This window comes from Pleurodeles waltl, chromosome 1_2, assembly GCF_031143425.1.
Source record: "Pleurodeles waltl isolate 20211129_DDA chromosome 1_2, aPleWal1.hap1.20221129, whole genome shotgun sequence".
In the NCBI taxonomy this organism is placed as follows: domain Eukaryota; kingdom Metazoa; phylum Chordata; class Amphibia; order Caudata; family Salamandridae; genus Pleurodeles; species Pleurodeles waltl.
The window spans coordinates 333,971,767-333,991,074 of record NC_090437.1 but is presented as its reverse complement, the minus strand read 5'-3'; the positions used below and the strand labels follow the sequence as shown (position 1 = coordinate 333,991,074).

Genomic DNA, 19,308 nt, shown 5'->3' with positions numbered 1-19,308 from the left:
CACATACACAGCAAGTCAGACTCATGCACCCACTGACAGACTTATACACTCAATCACAAAGCTACTCACAGACTTGTGCACCCATTCACAGACCCACAAAACATCTTACACACTCTCTGACAGACCCATACACCTACTCATTCACCCACTTACCAACCTATACAAGCACTCGCACATCAATTTTGAAACCATACAGATTATAGTTACAAAATACAATTCAAATTCACTCAAAAAATCAAAAGTTACAGGGGCATAAAAGTTAGGAAATAAAATGTAAAAAACCTTAGAAATTCACTGAAAAAACAAAGGTTACAGGGACTTATAGTTAGACTCATGTTTCACTGGTACAAAACGAGTGAAATTCAGCAGTTATATTTATCTGAGATAACTGTAACTTGCACCCCCGTAGTGCACTGCTTATGACCTCACATATTCATGACATGGTCAGTGACATCACTGATGAAATCACTGATGACTTCTCATATGACATCACTGATGACATCATCAACACAACCACTCACACCCCCACTCACACCCCCATACAAGCTGACATAAATACACTCACACACAAATACAGCATGGTCTGCTGTGCAACATGGCTTAAAAAAAGCACTATGACGTGGTCAATGTGGGCCACATCATAGCACTTACTTCTCTTTACTTTAAGCCGAGTTGCACAGCAGTCCACGCTCAAGGTATAAGGCTGTATCTTTAATTTGGGTGAACCTCCCACATGCAGTCCATGCTAGAGATCTCATTTCAGGTGAGATATCATTCACAAGCAGGGGCCTGGCATCATCTTTCCACACTCGGAATTCTCCCGCATGAATAGTGCATGAGGAAAATGACTAATTCTATAGTGTCTGAGGTTCAGAGAAGTAGGCAGTGCTTTTAAGAGGCTTCAATCCAAGGGGGTTGCACCCAGACAATGACAATCATTTTCCAGGTGAACTTGGGTGGAGGCAAAATGATGTGATCCCAATGGTGTCAGCTGGACCAATCCTAAGAACGAGCTCTCCTTGATGTAAAGCCATCATAACAGGTAGTTTCCCTTGATGTCTTTCTTGTATTGGTGTGAGAGGACACCAATATAAACACTTCAGTAAATACCACATGTAGCATGCCTCTGTTGTGTGATGAAGTGATAGGACTCTTCACAACTTGGGAAGGTTTTTTTTATGACTCACTGCACAATGTTATCTGAAGAGTAACCCTTGTTGAGGTTGAAAGTACGATCCCTTGCTTCAAGAAGCCATGCTGTTTATTGAGATTTGTGTAACTGTTTGGGGTGTTATTCTGCCTTTCATCTCGACCCAATCAGTTTGACTTGCACTTCCCTAGTGCTCTTTCATTGCATCTCTCGTTTAAGTTTAATAAGTTTCTCAGGACAATAGTGGCCACAATGTCTCCAATATTGCTCAGTCGGAGATGCTTCTTAGAACATGGAGTTAATCTTCCTAAACCTGTCTCTTGGTTTCTACGCGCTGTTTGTATTAATGGCCATGAAAAGGTCTACAAATGTATATAATACCTGATGTCGATCTATGGGGTGAAAATTCCACTGCAGCATTGGCTGCTGCCCTACCAGATGAGAATTCGTTTTCCATATAAGCTTTGCAATTTTTCAGTTTATGTTTTTTCTTTCCAATATTTTAATAGAACGTGTACAAACTGAGTAAATTTTCATCCAATAATTTCACTTGCTTTCAAAGGAAGAGGATATGTTTATAGGAATCGGGTTCTGATGCAGCATATTCCGTTGAAAAACACTACAATGAAGTCATTCTCGATAAAGGGCATCATTTCATATTCATTCTTTTCTCACAGCTCTTATCATTCTTTGCTTAAGCATCTTCTGCTGCCATTTCCTCGGCTCAGTTAGTTGAAACTGACATGCCTTTGGAAAGCTCGCTTACTTCTCCTTCTGGAACAGCAGCTTGCACGGTTGTCTTTATGATGTGAAGCAGTTGGTGTTGGTGTTTTACGAGTCCACGCTTCCCAGTCTGTGCTTCACTAAGGACCCCCGACTTCATCCTCAACGGGTGGTCAGATTCATGCTAGCCTATGCCACCCGCAGGCTCCAGTTTGCCAACTTCTGTGATCTGCTGCCACAGATTGCACTACATTTGTCACCTTTTCCCACCCAAGGAGATCTTTTTAGAGGATGAAGTCAGAATTAAAAATCAATGTTCCATATGACTTCCTACAAACCGGCAAAAAATTCGCATAGGACAAAAAATATTTTACCGTCCTTCAGTGTACTGCATGAGAAGCAGTACTGTTTTCTATTCCTCTGATTCACTGCATAACATAATTTGTTTTCAATGCTTTTATTTATGTATTTACTTTTTGTTAATTTCAGGATTCTCTTTTGGAAAATATTGCCCTAAAAAAGGCACAAAACATTACTGAACAACTTTAATCCTGTAGTGGGATTTATCAAAATATACACATTAATCCTCTTATGTCTAGGGTCTCTGGTGCCTGGAAGGGAGATAGAGCTTCAGAATAGCAGAATATTATTTGTTTCGTATATTGATGTAGCATGGAAGAAGCTCCAGTGAGCAGAAAAGCACTTTGGAAAACACCTATTGTACTACAACAGGGGGAAAACGTAAAGGGCCAGGCAACACAAAACCTAAGTGAGATTTATCAAGGAATGCATGGCTGCCTTGTGTGCCCCTGAGTGGCGTGATGAATCTAGAGGATCACAAGGCAGTGCAAATCTCTAGCAGGGAGGCATTCCAAGGGTGGACCGTGGGTGTTTCCACAAATGGTTTTGGCACATTCCTAGATTTTACCATTAATGGTAGACCTAGCAATGCATCAAAATTCTACACCTCCCCAGGTGAGGTGGAATGAGGAGAAATAGTTTTATTTCTTCTAGAATTTTACTCTTGCTATGTCTGCTGCATTCTGCAGCACACGTAGAAAGACGAAAATGCCTCTCAGGTTCTTCCTGCACAAAAACAATCCAGGCGCCCTGGCACCATGAAACAAGTGTGACTTTGTTGGTGCTAGGCAGCCAAAAGTGTGCCAGCGGTAGGAAAGTACAACAATACACCATTTAATGGTAAATACAGTTAATTCCTGTCCTTCCATGCAGCAAGGTGGCTTGCCGAACTGCGAGGCGTGAAATAATGATAAATCTGGCCCAAAGGATCTGCTTCACAATTGAAGTCGTAATACTCTGGTTGAGTGGAGCACGTTTACGCTTCGAAGTGATTTATGACTGGTTTGCTGATTTTGAAAACTCCTTGCCATAGGTGAATGGAACTTACTGTTTTCCAAAGGTGCATGAGTAAGCAGATGCTCATAATGCTGAAATCCCACAAACTTTCCATTGAAATTTTCGAGAATACACGAAAAATTAGGTGTGTGTGACGTTTCACCGCATTTGCAATGTATTTCCCTGACTACTCCTCTTACTCTCCACCCCAGGTGCTGGAGATCTTACAATTATGGGAGTTGTCCACACTTTGTGTAATGTCTGCACACATGAATGGAAAACTTGCACGTTGATTTTAGACACCTCTAGCTTTAAGTAAGGCACGTGGTAGTAATGAATACTTTAATACATCAGTCTTAACACCAGTGCTTTAAATGGGCTCTTACTCACAGGTACTGAAAACCCACGCTTCTTAAATTTCAAAGGGAGCGTGTCTACTGTTCTAAGTGGGAATTTGATACCTTAAAAAGAGCGTGCTGATACTTCTCAGTATGCACACAGGTACTCTGGGGCAATGAGTACCTACACTTCTTTAACTTCATTTCAACCACTGTTCACTGGTTCAAGAAAAATGTTTTCTGGCTAAGGAAGAGGGACGGCGCATATAATGGAAAAAATTGTGAAATTACTTGTAAGAAAGTTTGCATTAGTGCCTAGATTAGTGCGGAAAGGGAATATACTAAAGGCTGTGTAGATGAAGGACTTTCTAAAAAAGGAAAATGTTTTCTCTTCGGAGCTAAACAAACTGAATGCAAAATTAACTACTATGGAGTGCGAGGAATTTGGAACCCGTCACACAAACACCAACACAAACAAATATCAGCTAGTAAAGAGCAAGAGCAGAGGTATGTAGTCCATCCAAAATATGAATGTGTGTTTATTTTAATCCCAGACTCACAGAGAAGGCTGGTAATAACACAATTGAAAAACACTGCACAAGCAACAGATGTGTTCATCCAAAAAATAATTATTAATATTACATTGATATTAGTTTTGATAATTTTATGAAAGATTGTTGTCTTCCAGTTAATATAAATTAAATATAAAAATGTCAGTAAATATATTGGACGATTTCCTGTAGGTGTAGCAGACTGCCCGACCGGAAGGCCACAGATAAACTGTCCATATTAACAATTTATGGCCACATTCACTGCCCTACAACTTGTCAAGAACTAATTTCTCCAAAAGAACTCAAATAGTTTGATAACAAGGACTAGTAAATTGATCCAAAGTGTTCGATTTGATTGTAAATCCGCAACTGCGATTTGAATCAAGAGATCCAGATTGAAAGGCCCACAGTAATTGACTAGTAGATTTATTACTAAGCCAGTTGTTAGCTTTGTGTGATACACATGAATGAATGAGTTTTTTAGGATCTTTTCACACACAAAACTATCTAATCTCTTTACTTTTTTATATTTTAGACGTTTTTGCTATTCTCCCACTATGAATGGAGAACACCTCAATGAAATCCGTAGTTAAAATGCAGCACAGAGTTGGCAAAAGGTGACCATTGGTATACATCACTGTGCGGGGCATTCATAAATGATGAAATAGTTCCCAAATGTAGAAAGGCTGTTCTCGGATTAGGTATCAGGCAGACTGAATGGCTGATCCTGATAGGTCATTTGATCTTCAGATTGAAAGTGATTTCTTCATAATGAAAGACACCTCCTTGTGAGATTTATTCCTATGTAAAGCTGTTCTGTTAGAATGTTACAGTCCTACTGGGGCTTGTGAAGCCCCTAATAAATGTTACAATTTATTGCTACTAACTTAAAATTTCCAAAGCTGTTAAGTGTAAATACTGGCAATGAGAATTTTGAAATTTGGAATTCCAATCTTGAGTGTGAGCATTCCTCTCCGGAACCTAGTTTGTCTCAGGCAGAACTAAAAGGTACGATACCACATTAGCTACAAGAACAGAGAATGTCACCGCACATCCTTTTTGTGAAAGTTTTTTAATTGGCTATGAAGCACTATCAAGTTTGGGAAAAGACAGAAAGAGGCGAAATCTGTCACAACATTCTCAGTCCAGGCTAGGCTGATGGATCTCACCAGCAATATAAAGAATGTTTTTTAGTACATCGCAGATGAATGCTTATGAGGGAAATGTACATAAATGAATGTCATTGTTTGGATACTTTGAAAACCCTAATGGATTTCACTATGCGGTGGGTAGACGAGCCTACTTCTGGACTAGGCAAGTTTTGAAGTTACTCTCTATGCCAGTCTGCATGCAGCAACACTTTTGGCCAAACACAATGATGATCATGAAGAACACTTTAAAAATAAAGGAGAACCAGCTAAGAAAATGGACAAAGAATAAAACGTGAGACCTTCACATGTACTATAAATGAGACTACAGGAGCCACTTCTACTTTTTGGGGTTCACAAGCAACATGATCAAAAGTACCTAATAAACTCAACTCTATCAAACACACGTGAAATTGGAGCTTGGTGGTAAAAAAATTGTTGTTCATTGCGAAGATTATTTTGTGAGAGACAGAGCCCTTCCTAGGAAAAACATAGCTCCTAGTGACAAGAACTGATTTCAGAAAGCACACCATTCCATCTATGGTAAGTTCCACAGACAGCTGTAACACTACACTTATAATGATAAACACATGAACTGTGCTGTGTTCGCTGACAAAGATGTGTCCTTCTTTGAAAATAGGTAAAAGAGTGGAAATATACACATCAACAAAGAGAATACACGTTTTGCAGTAGCACAGATCACGGCCAGTGGTTGTATTGTGTGTTTTCCTCACAGCTCCAGTAAATACGACCACAGGTCACGATCCATATCTTCTGTACACATGTAAGTACGCTTTGGCATGGGGTGTCACTGAAACACCATTAACATTTACGGAAAAATGCATTATTTTAAGAGATGTTAAAGTGAAAGGGTTAATGATAGGGACACATTATAGAAACACAAAAACCTTAGAAATCCAGTGAAAAAACTTTGCTTGACAAGATTGTAAGGGTTACACAAAAACCTTCAAAGTCCATGAGAAAGCAGCATCAGTCCCCTGTGCACTTCTCCAAACCACACGTAGCGTCACACATAAAACATTCAGGGCCGGACAAGAATTCCAAAACAACCCTGGCAAATTTTCTCAGACCAGCCCCGTTATGGTGCACGGCGGGTGAGTGCAGCAAGCCAGACTCACTACTGCAAGATGAGTAAGGGGGGTTCCCAAGAAAATCTGTGAAAAAAATGGCAAAAATAGTGCATTCTACAACACATTTGTCAGTATATATTTAATTGTATTCGGTTTAAAAGCATAGTCAATGATGACCTTACAGTGCACCAGGATACAACAATGATTGTTGGGGCCCTTCAGTGATCCCATCACAATCACCCTCCAACAGTGCCCCTCAACTCTCCATGACCCCTCTCCCACATGTATTTCATTTGTATTGCAGCGCCTCTCATACCATTGTAGGATGTCTGAACACTGTACATCACACACACATACAGAGATAATTAATCATACATGTGTAAACCAGTGTATAGAAAATGTTGCAGAAGAAAAAAGGGAATACTATGTGTAGGATTTACATGCCATCCATACAGACAGGCATTTTTTACGAGTGTTTGATTAGAAGAAGCACAAACTTAGCATTCAAATCCTACCACAATAGTTGGGATTGGATTTACTAATAAGAATGTATTTCTACCCAAACCAATTTTAGCAACGTTAGGATAACGAAAGAGTGGGGAAACTAATACCTTTCAAACCTGCACCACACAGTCTGCGTGCAAACCTTTGTATGCAGTTCAAGTTAGTACAGTAGCCCAATCCAGCGTAATATCTCTATCCCAAACTCTGTCTCTTCCAGCACTACCAAATGATGCACCCAGTTCATGATATTAAATATCCGCTCCATGCTTAGTGAGGCCTCTGTAGGAAAAGCTGTCTGTGGCAGATCTTCCTTCGCGACATGGATGAGATGCTGACCATTCACCACTCTTTCTGGACAATATGAAGACTGACTGATCTCTATGAATCAAGTCAGAGACAATCAAGGAGATCATGTTGGTTAGTATTTTGCACAGACTCTTACAATTCAGACTGAGCATTGTGAGCATCTCTGTGACAAAAGCAGTAACCCACTGAGATATGCACATTAAATATAGCTTTGTGATCTGCATGGTACACTTTCTTTGCAGAAGGTATATTAACCCTCTACACTACTTTAGATGAGTCAAAACTGCTGATAGACAAAACCCCAATCTCTCTCCAGCAGGGAGATTAAACACCAGAGATATTAACCTTGACACTTTTGTTGTTGCCTCAAAACTGCTGGATAATAAGGAACTCTGCAGTGCGAGTGTATAGTGAGTGATTATGCTTGCCTGGCTTGCTGATTTTGATACTGGAGGCCTGTATTGCAGTACTGCTGCAAAGCCGGGCCCCAGTAACAAGACTGCCCCCCCCCCCAGCCTCCCAGGGAAATTACGGAAGACACCATTTATGGCATCGCATATGATATCACCAAAGGCGCCGTTGATGATATTACCAGCGACATCACCGATTGGTTCTAATTGAAGTTTGAACATTTTTTAATAAGTACTTAGACAAACCACTTCAGAAACGCAAAATCTTCTGCTAGCATTAAGTTGTGCCTCCCTATTCGAAACACAATTTCTCACATTAATAGTCAGTGAACTTGTAAATGTATAATGTGTGCAGAATCAATTATTTTTAGACTGTCACTGAATCATAACTGTTATATAAAGAACATAAGACACACCCCGCTGCTGCTTTTGTCTGCCTGTGCTGATGGCGCCACCCTACATGAGATTGCTTCTACTGGCTACCAGCCAGGGTACAATTGCAGCACCTAGAAACATATACAACTATAAGATTTAGGGGCACATGATGAGTTCTGAGTTCATTCTGCTGATTTACTGCCGTCCTGATACATTTCCCCCAGACAGAACTAAAAGAAGCTGTAATTTCATGAAGGCCTGCCAGCGGGGAATGGACCTAGAATTACTGATTTTCCCAGTAGTGCCCTATTTCTCAGCAGTAACTCAGGGTTCCACCAGTTATCCCTGTTAAACCTCTCCCCTCCCCTGGAGGTTAGCGGTACCATTGATGACAGTTACTCAGGGCGCCAAGGAGGACATAACGGGCTAGAGACCAAGGCATGTGTAATGCGCACCTTTGAGCTCAAAACTAAGGCCATGTACCTCCCACTTCTAAAGTCATGCAAATTAAACAAAACTGCACATCTCTGGAGAATCTTGCCTCTTGCACTTGTGTAAAGTGTGATGATAAAACGACTGTGCACATTTTGAAATGCATACCTATGAAAGATGAAGAAACATTCAATGGAATTGTGTTGCAGAAGTAGATAGTAAGTACTGCTGTTCATTCCAATAACCTTCTTGAAAAATATAAATTTGCATAAAACAAACTCAATAGCTCCTCAGCAGAAGGCAATCAATGGTAGGCAGTGACAGATGGACATCTTTGATTGGATGAAACATAACTCTTCTTTTAACAATAAATAAAGTCACCTTTCTCGCTTTGTTTCTAGAGGTCCCTAGTTTCTTGAACTTTGCAGAAGTCTTTTACTCTTAGCAGAATAACCAGACTGCGTTCCCCAGGGAACAGGCAAAGCAATTTCACACCTGTAAGTTGACGAGCTAATTTCTTCTCTTTTCTTTTCACGCCAATTTCGAAAAATCCTATAAATTATTATTTTTAAAATGTACAGAAAAGAAATAACGCCCTGCACATATAATCTAGCAACATGTAAGAGCTCAACCATATCATATCGTTTGCTTAGTTTGCTAAATATGTGTCAAACATTTTAGGTCACAACTTGAACTTTCGAAAAGGCAAGGAGCCCATGGCCTAAAAACATATCACTTACTACAGTGTTTTCTTTAAATTACACTTTGGAATAAGGCTATGATGTTTGCAAATATATGGGGTGTAAGTGTAATCTAACCTGTACTTCACTAATTGAAAATATGATAAGGGAGGAAGGAGACTCCAAACAAACCAACCTTTGCTTCACTGACCACTGCCGTCACCTTCACCACTTTGTTGCAGTGAAGTTTCCTCTTCACTAAGTCTTCCACTTGGACGTTGAACTTCATGAACGTCACATACATGAAATAAACCGTCAACAGCAACAGGCTTTCCCACCAGGTGATGCGGTTATCCAGGAAAAAGGAAATGAGCATAAGCAGGCCCAGGATGTAGAAGGAGACGTCCCTGAACAGGGGCCACCAGGTCAGGTTCAGAACCTCTCTGGAAAAGAGTGCGCACATTCCAATTACGAAGAGGATGTTGAATACCGCAGAGCCGACGATCGTCCCTATGCCGACATTGCTGTGAGATATGAAGACTCCTATCAGAGAGGTGAAGAGTTCTGGAGCTGAGCCACCGGCAGCCATGAAGGTTGCACCCGCCACATCATCCGAAATAGACAGCTTCTCGGTGATGACGGTCAGCGAAGGGACAAAGAATTCATCGCAGACAATGGCAAGGGCTATAAACATGTAAATCATTCCGAAAATATGGAGGATCACTGCGCCCCTCCTTCGATCTGCAAGGGAGAAAATGTCTTCTGGATAATCTACTTTCACTGGAGGGACGACTTCAGTCTTGTTGCCATTTTCAGATTCCAATTTCAAAGTGGAGGGTGCTTCAGGGGCGCCATTTTGGGTCAGCTCTGCAAAATCCAGAAGACGTCTTTGATGTACGTGCACTGGCTGTTGGCTAGCTGGGGTAGAGGGCAATTCTGCTCCCTCTGGGTCTATCTTAACAAAGGCACTAACTGAAAAGGACAAAGTGCTAATGGCTGTTATGCTAATTAAAAGGCATACTATCCTCGCAAGCTTCAGTTTTTTCCGGACAAACTGGTGCCTCTGTTTGCAGCCAAGCGATGTCTCTTTTGTGCATGGTGCTCCCGGGATCCCACCAGCAGCAGCCTTCCAAAGGCTCATCTTATAGCCTTCAATGGACACTGTCCTTTTGGGAATTCAAAAGCAGGTGGACTGCTCTGTCATCTTTACATTCCTGGATTTCACAGTCAAAACAACATCAAAGCTCCAGTGTCCTGCTCTGTCTGCATATGCTTGACAAGGAGACTGCTTCACATTCAGGCTTAAAAAACAGAAAGGATTTACCATTAGCAAATGTTGTGTAATTAATTATATTATAGTACACATTTCTGGGCATTTTGATAGACACTAGTTCAATTTGTGCAGAGATAACAATAGAGAATGTAACCAAAAAAACGTTTTGTTTATGATTTTAGTAACATTGTTGAATATTTTTATGTATGAGTGAAATGCTCATTGAAAAGTACACTGTTATGTTATTCATTTTTTATTTTGGCAGTCCCCTAAAGCTCACAGGGGACATGTGCAGAGATGGCTGAAGATTTCCAAATTTGATGGCAAGACAGGAGGCTAGCATTATGCATAACATTCTATTCACTCTTTCTTAGCAGTACTTTAAGGCTTCAAAAACAGAACCTTAAACACATCACAATGTAAAATAGAATCCTCATTCCATTAATAGTCTTTGTCCTCCATTTTCTTCCTCTTTTGTTTGCTGCTTCTGAGCAGATAAATGTCATTACTTTTGGTTAAAATTAAATGTGCTGTGTGTATGAATAAATTAATTAGTAATATTATCCAATTTATGGGTATATTAATTAATTTTATGGGGAATTTTGTATCTTAATGTTAAGAAATTGTAAGTTTTATGGGAAATTGTTCAATTTTAGGTGGTTAATGGTTGTTAGTAAACAAGCAAAATGCCTTTCTGAGGTAACTGGATTCAGAGATGGTTGAAGCCTGCAGGTGCTAAACCGACATGAGCATTTCAATGCAAGCAGGGCATTTTGAAGAGTCATTGTATTTGCTGGCACATGCTTTTATGAAAGAAAGGCCATTGGGAACTAGGCAAGTCGTGTTTGACGATTGTCAGCACAATCGCATCACACAAAGGTATTGCAGAAGAGCTTGCGTTTGACATGTAGTGCCAGCGAGCAGAATTCAAAATGAATCAGGGCTTATTTTTAAACACTTCAGGTTGCTTCTAGAGGAGGTAGATCAGTCAACTCATTTCCTAGCAACCAAATGCATTTCTATGCAATTGTTGCTGGGACGGTTGAGTAAGGAGAATTTCATTAAGGAAGTAAGGAGATCGTCGTATAAGTAGGAATTTAATCAAAGTAAACATTTTAAATAAATAGGAAATAAGGAGAATTGTCTAATATGGCTGATCAGGAAAAATTAGATACACGTCAAGAGGGCTTAATAAGGACAAATTTAACATGAGATAGCTCAAGAAGCAGTGAGACAGGTTTTTGGCAAAAAGAAAGTTGGGAAAGGATGATGAGGAAGAGTATTTTTCAGTATTTGATGAAGAGGAAATGAAAAGAGGTCCACGAGGAAAATGTATGAAAAAGAGAAAACATATGGATATTATATCCAAGAAAAAAGGAGTACTATGCAGCTCAAAAGGAACAGGTGTCCACAGAGGCACACAGAAAATTCAGTTTAACACTGAGAGTGATGACATTCAAAATGATGGAATGGAATTAATTGGTGAAACATAATATGGATGAATATATTCTAGACCTTGATTATAAGGATTGTATGCATGAGGAATTTGAGGAAGGGTAAGAATCCAGGTTGAAAGAATCTAAGGAAAATAAAACGGTAATTGGCCTATTGGGGGATAAACTATTTGAACTAAAAGATATAAGACATCCAAGAAGAAAGGAGTGGTGGCCCTTGAACCATGTGGCTGATTATATCAAAAGAAGAACAAGAAAGCCTTTAGAAAAAGAGAAGAGGAATATTATGAGGGCAGGATGTTTGCAACCAGTTGTTGATGAAAAGGTAACTTTAACTCCAAACCTTGACCCAAAATTTGTTACAATACTTCTTAAGCTTGGCAGAGATCCCAGTAAGGTTCTGAAGAGATCATTAATACAGTGCCAAGACAGGGTTTTCAGTATTCTGGGACCATTGGTGAGAATTTTTGATGCAGTGGAAGAAGCTTACTTGAAGGGAAATGATTTATATATACATCTATTGAGAGGAAGGTGCCAATGTGCATGTTGTTTTCTGGGCAATGTAAATGCTGGATTATTGGCAGAAAGACGCAAAATGGTGTCATTGCAAACTAAACTGAAATTAAGAAATTTAGCTAGGAAAGAGTCAAGTGAGGAGGCAAAGGGACTCTTATTTGTTGAAGGAATGGTTACATTTTTAAGTAAATATGTTTAAACATTCACAAGTCTAGACAAGGCACAGTTCTCAATGTGTAGAGTATTTATTGGGAACAGTTTTTATGGGAAGGCTGGGAGGAGAGGGCAACCTTTCAGCTGAGCAAACTTTAAGTCCCAATATTCAGGTCACCAAGGAAATGGGAACTATAAAGATCAAAGTTTCTATCCTCAACATGGGAGAGGAGGAAGATCTGCTAGAGGATGTGTGCAAGGTGCCAATCAGAGAGAACATGAGTATGAGGACTGTTATTGGTGCTATCCATACAAATGTGGAAGAAAGGTTGAGGTTTTTCAAAGAACAATGGAAGAAGATTACACAGGATGCATTAGTCCTAGCAGCAGTCAGAGGTTGTCAAATAGAATTTGATACAGAGCCACAACAACTGAAAGAACCAAACAAATTGGTTTTCCAAAACAATTTGGATAAGGTAGTAGAGGAAGAAATGTTTATCAAAAGATGCAATACTAAAGATAGGGAGGAGAAGAAGAGATATGTGAGTAATTTATTTCTAGTACAAAGAGAAGGACAACTAATGAAGGCTGGTAATACATTTGAGAAATTTGAATCAGTTTGTGACATACAGGCACTTTAAAATGGAAGGGATTTGCCTTATGAGGAACTTTCTTCAAGATTTAGGGCCTGATTTAGATTTCGGCGGACGGGTTACTCCATCACAACAGTGACGTAAATCCCGCCCAGAGAAATATAAATCCCATTATTTGCTGTGGGATTTATATTTCAGAGAGCGGGATATCCAGCACCGTTGTGATGGAGTAACCAATCTGCCGAAATTTAAATCAGGCCCTTAGATTGGTTAGTGAAGATAGAACTCAAGGATGCCTACTTCACGATTACAATTGCAGAGGAAAGTCAAAGTTTCTTACAGTAAAGATGAAAAGGACAGTTATATCAATTCAGATGTCTTCCCTTGGTTTATCAGCAGCACCATGGTGTTTTACAAAGGTTCTAAGACCTCCAGTGGCTTTTTTATGAGAAAGAGGAATAATGATGATTGTTTATTTGGCCGGTATTTTGATGATGAATCAGGATGTGGAGGAGTAGAAGGAGGTTGGTAAGGGATTTGCTGGAAACTTTGCGATTTATAACAAATGTGGAAAAATCAGTTTTAGCTCCAAGACAACACATAGGGGCTGATTTAAGAAGCCCTAGCGCCTCCTTGCGCCACATTAGCATCATTTTTATTGATGCTAATGTTGCTCAATGAAGCCAAAATCGCAGCACCAGATTCACAAAAGTAGTGCAATGCATGCATTGCGCCACTTTGTAACCCTTTGCACTACATTATGCCTGTGCCAGGCATAATATATGCAAAGGGAGCGTTCCCCCCTGGGACGGGGGGCGGGTGAAAAAATGTCACAAAGAAATCTATGAGATTTCTTTGAATAATTTGTTGGGCACTTTTAACGCCTGCTCAGGGCAGGCGTTAAAAGGCGGCACACCATTGTTTTCAATGGGCTTTGCAGGATTAGCATCAACATTTTTTATGCTAGTCCTGAAAAGCTCCAAACTAGCGTCAACAATTTTGATGAATATTTTCAGAAAATTCAGGAAATGTTGGGTCCCCTGGGTCCCCTGGCTTCTTGGGTGACTTATCAGTTACCAAATTACATAAATTGGAGGCCAGATCCGGGTACAATGCAGTGGATGCATTCCTTCAAGATTGGAGAGGAATAAAGGGTTATGCATTTCCACCTTTTTCTATGATTCAGAGGGTGTTAGTGCACTTGAGAAGGCAGAAGAATCAAACAGTAATAATGACTCAGTCTTGGAAAACACAGGCTGGGTTCCCTATGATTATGGAGACGATGAGCGAGAAACCTTAATTAATAAAGAAATGCATAGGACTTTTAAAAGGAGAAGAAGTGGAGGATCATTTGTTGGTGGAGTCTGGTTTGCTCAACTTTCTAGTATGGAAAATATCAGGAATTCAGGAACATTCTCACGTCTTTCAGGAACAGATACAGACTTACTTAGTGAGTCACAGGAAGCAGGCACAAGAAAGAAGTACAGAAGTGCATGGCAGTTATGGTTCCATTGGTGCATTGTAAGGGATTTGGATCTCATGGAAGCAGATGAAGTAGAATTAGCACATTTTTGGCATATATGTTTGAAAAAGGTTTATCATATACAACAGTTAATTGCTAGAGGTTGGCAGTTGCAGTAAGACATTCTTTAAAACAAGGTTTATTATTTGGTATAAGTTCATTGGTATGCAGGGTGGTGAAAGGAATTAAATTGAGAAGACCATCTAGAGCAAAATATCAAAATGCATATGTTGGACATGGCTCTTCTTAGGGGATTTCCCTGAAACTTTTTGCCTTTCCTCCCGAGTTTTTGCTGACTCTCTTTGTGTGGCCTTAGGACTCTGGGCACTTTCCCACAGTACTGTAGTGGGAAAGTGTGTGCACCCTTCCTACACATGCCAGGATGGGGCGCTTATGTGATTGGTTGAGGGACTGTACCTAGGAGTGCCCTGTAAAAAGGTACACCACATACCCGGGGTGGGTACGGCCCTGGCCACTAGTGGGACGCTGTTTCACCCTCGAGAATAGCCTGACCAACATGTAGTAGGCCTGACAGTGCAGGCCTATGGAGGCGCAGGTGCACCTGTGCACAGGGTGGCATCTCCCCTGCTATGGCCTATCCTGAGTAGGCCTTACGCTACCCCTAAAGCACCCCCCCTGGACGGCAGAGCAGGTGGTGTGTGGAAGGCAGGGCAGGTACACAAGGGTGTTCCATGCCCTGGTAGGAGAGAACCCCCATGTGAGTTTTCCCTACCTAGGAGGCTGGCTCTCCCTGGAGTTTTTGCTGATTTTGTTTGAGTGGCCTTAGGGCCCTGGGTACTTTACCACTGTAAGTACAGTGTAAAATTGTGCGCAACCTTCCTACATATGTTACAAAACTGCGCTAACCATTGTGTGTGCACAATGGTGGTTTAATATATACTGAGTCTTGCACAGCTTACCAGTATTTGCACACTTGCACATTGGTGTTGTCATATATACTGGGCCTGGCACAGCTTACCACTAGGTGCACACTTGCACAATGGTGTTGCAACAAGTCCTGAGCCTGCCACTGTAGGTCAGTGTATGTGAACTTTCACAGTGGTGATTTATTATATACTGAGCCTGGCACAGCTTACCAGTATGGGCACACTTGCACAATGGGGTTTTCATATATACTGAGCCTGGTACACCTTACCAGTATGTGCACACTTGCAGAATGGTGTTTTCATACATACTGAGCCTGTCACAGCAGACCTGTGTGTGCACATTTGCAGCTTTTTTGGTGTTCTTAAACTTGTGTCCAGCCTGCCCCTGTAGGCTTGTGTGTGCATCAGGGCACATGTGCCCAGGGAGCGTAGAATACCCATGTGTGTTTTCACTCCCAATGAGAGCTGCTTTGCCCATAGGTTAAGATGAGGGAAGGTTACAATTAATCATAACTGCAATGGAGCAGCCTTATGATGTTTATTATCATTGGATTCACAATGACAAATCCCTTCCTACGGTAAAGGTGTTTTTTTTAAATAATACCTTGGAAATGCCACTCCTAGAAAGTGGGTATTTCTATGTTTGTGTGCCTTTTTAATTCAGCTTCATTCCACTGAAGGCTGTGAGAAGCACATCTGTGCATTTCTTAGCGACAGCTATAAAACTTGGGCAACTAGAATGACAGACTTCTGCTATTTGAGGACCTGGCTGGATAGACTGGATGAGAAGTTGTGAAACTTGCCCACTTAGAGCCAGATCATGGCCCCACTAAAGATTAGGATCTGCATTCCATAGCCAAATAGCAGACAGGACTGAAATTTAGAGGAAACATCTGTGGTTCAAAGGGAAACCCTCTAAATCACCCCCAACTTCAAAAGCTCACTTCAGTATAACTACTGGTACGACAAATCAACAACTTTGAGACACAGGAATGTGGGATGGAGACGATGGACTACATGGTGCACACTTCCAGAGGAATCTTTTGCTCACAAGGAGTAATTACTGCCCAAGGAAGGAATCGCGCACCCTTCCTGCATTGTGCCTGGCCTGGGCAAACTCCTTGCTGCTGTATGGCACTCTGAAGTGTGCTCTCCAAGGGCTTGTTGGCTTCCCCCTGTTCTCTGGTGGTGGTCTCAGAGACATCAAAAACTTCCCACGAGGAACCTACACCTCCTACCAATGTCATCTGGAAAGCCTACAACGTCTGCTGGACATCCACCTGGTAGAAGCAATATGAGTGTGGAACTAAGTATTGTGCCTGGAGACTGGATTTGCCTGGAGCGGAGCCTTCAACGTGCTGCCCACATTTAAGGAGTGCAGCCTTTCATTGTGGGGGACACGGCACGCATAAGCATCTGGTTGGAAGTGAGTTCATTTACTGGTTGCGGGACTCCGCGTGGCTTTCTTTTGTCAAGTGTGCCGCATTTCTCTCATGCGACACCCGACATCATGCTCATTGTGTGCGGTGTCCGATTCCCTGGTTGCGGCCCTCTGATGTGAGGGCATACCTGGAGCAGTGCTGCATTCTACCTCTGGCAGCACCGCTGAACCTGCATCCCTGTTTGTGTGACTGGATTTGTCTGGTGCTTCTCAAGTCATTGTGCACCAGATGTTGTACCTCATTCCAGGGAGGGATTGGAACTCTTTGTGTGTGTGTGTTCAGAATTGTCTGGTGTGACTCAAGTCATTGTGCACCAGATGTTGTGCCTCATTCCAGAGAGGTGCAGCATTGGTCACTTTGCATATGTGATCGTAATTGCCTAGTGCGACTCAAGTCATCGCTCATCAGATGTTATACCCTAATCCAGGAATCAAATCATATCAGGATTTATAGAGTGCAACTACTCACCTGTAAGGGTCTCAAGGGGCTGAGGGGGTTGTCCTCTGAGCTTCAGTTGAAGAGACAGGTTTTAAGGTCCTTCCTGATTTGAGGTTGCAATGGTGACTGCCTGAGGTACAGGGGCAGGGTGCTCAAGCTCTTTGCTGCAAGGTAGGCAAAGGATCTTCCACCAGCTGAGGTCTTCCGTATGACATTTAGAGAGAGTGTGTTTAAGAATTAGCAGATGATTTTAATTTATATTAAAGAAAATTAAAGACAGATAAAATACATCAAGTAGAAGAAGAAGACGCTATAGGAGAATCAAACAAAAGAGGAAGAAAATGGAGGACAAGGACCATTTATGGAACTGAGGATTCTATTTTACATTGTGATGTGTTTAAGGTTCTGTTTTGGAAGATTTTAAGTATTAATGCTCAGAAGAAGTAAATACAATGTATTATGCATAATGCTAGCCTCCTTGTCTTTAATAAAACTGTGATTCTTTATTCCGTTAACCTTTAAGATTCTGATTCTCCACAAAGGTGCTTCTCATGACTTCTTTGAAGATCCACCAGGAAGCTGGCAAATAGTGTACAGGGGTGGAATGCATGCAGTTCCTGCACTTTTCTTTTATATTTCCGTAGCAGGCACTTAAACCAGTCTTCTGGGGAGAAAAGAAGGAAAGAGTCATGTTGCCTTGAAGAAAGGCATTGGTCTATGCTAGACAATCTTACTTACTCAAGATCAGCATTATGCTCTGTATGTAATGTATGCCGCTTGATCGGATGAGAGGTGCATTATATTGATTCTATCAGAAAGAAAGTGTAGAAGCAACTGATGCTGCTACCAATAAGAACCACAAGGGGGACAAATGGTAGAGTGTCCACATGCACCCCTGTGCTCTTCAAACAGTCCTTTATTCCTGCCCCAAAACAGACTTCTTTAGAGTCAAAAATAATGTGAGAGGCTGCAAATCAGAGAATTGACTTGTGGTGAATGACTCTTAGGTCAGAGAGAGAAAGACATGGACTGTCTAGGCATTAGTTGTGTGTGGGATGCCATATTCAAGGCCTAATCACAAACTAGCAGAAAATAAGTCAACACTTGTATTAGCAGTAATGAAAGTCCAGTTTAGTCTACATTCAGCCCTGGATTTCACATTGCTGCAGTGTGAGGAAAGTGTAAGTTTGTAGGGACCATGCAATGGGAGCATTCACAGACCCTGCTGGAATCTTGGTGCAGGTCCCATTCCGCCTGCTTCCTTAAGCCCACCTTCAATGCCGGGGATCAGACACTTGTGGAGGGTATGAGTATCAGTGAAGATCAGCATCACCAATTCACTTCAGACTGAAATTATGTTTACTACAGAAAGTATGGTACCTGGTCAAAATATCACCAAATCTCATCTTTAGAGAATGAGTTGAGGAAACCAAGGACCAAAGAAAAGACCACTTTTACACAGAAAATGGTAAACTATGTTGTATCCTGAAAAAATATATCATAACTTTACCATTTCAAAACACCTTTCCTGATTTCCAACTCTATTTCTTTTCCCTTCTTTTTCCTCTTTTATTACTGAAAAGTCTTGCTCACATCTAAGCACTACTCCTGCTTGTTCCTGCACTGCATCCATAGACACTAGTTTCCAAAATGAAGCCCACTTTCAGACAAATCTGAAACAATCCTAATGTAAGCCATTCAGCCCTCCTAGCTAGAAAACACTAGTATCTCTTTCTTTTACAAATGTTCTCTCTACAGCCAAATACCTGGGACACACCTCTATCCTGAAAAGCCCTCAGCTTTATGATAATACCAAAACATTCTTTAATTTTAATTCATTAATTTGACTGTTTGGAATTAATGAAGATAATATGTTACCTTGTCCTACTCCTACCATAACTCAAACGCAAAATTCAATTACGTTATTTTAAAATATTTTGGATTATAATAAATTAATACTAAGTCT

The 19,308-nt window shown here is 40.9% G+C and overlaps 1 protein-coding gene across 11 annotated transcripts in view; it reads right to left on the bottom strand.

Moving 5' to 3' along the window:
- Positions 1–19,308, bottom strand: part of SLC24A2 (solute carrier family 24 member 2) — a 775,567-nt gene that overhangs the window by 739,520 nt on the left and 16,739 nt on the right. For all 11 annotated transcript variants that reach the window (XM_069239201.1, XM_069239182.1, XM_069239223.1 and 8 more), the window contains exon 2: positions 9,261–10,365. In XM_069239201.1, the coding sequence (XP_069095302.1) occupies positions 9,261–10,205 (945 nt within the window). In that variant the 5' untranslated portion in view covers positions 10,206–10,365. The remainder of the gene's footprint in view (positions 1–9,260; positions 10,366–19,308) is intronic.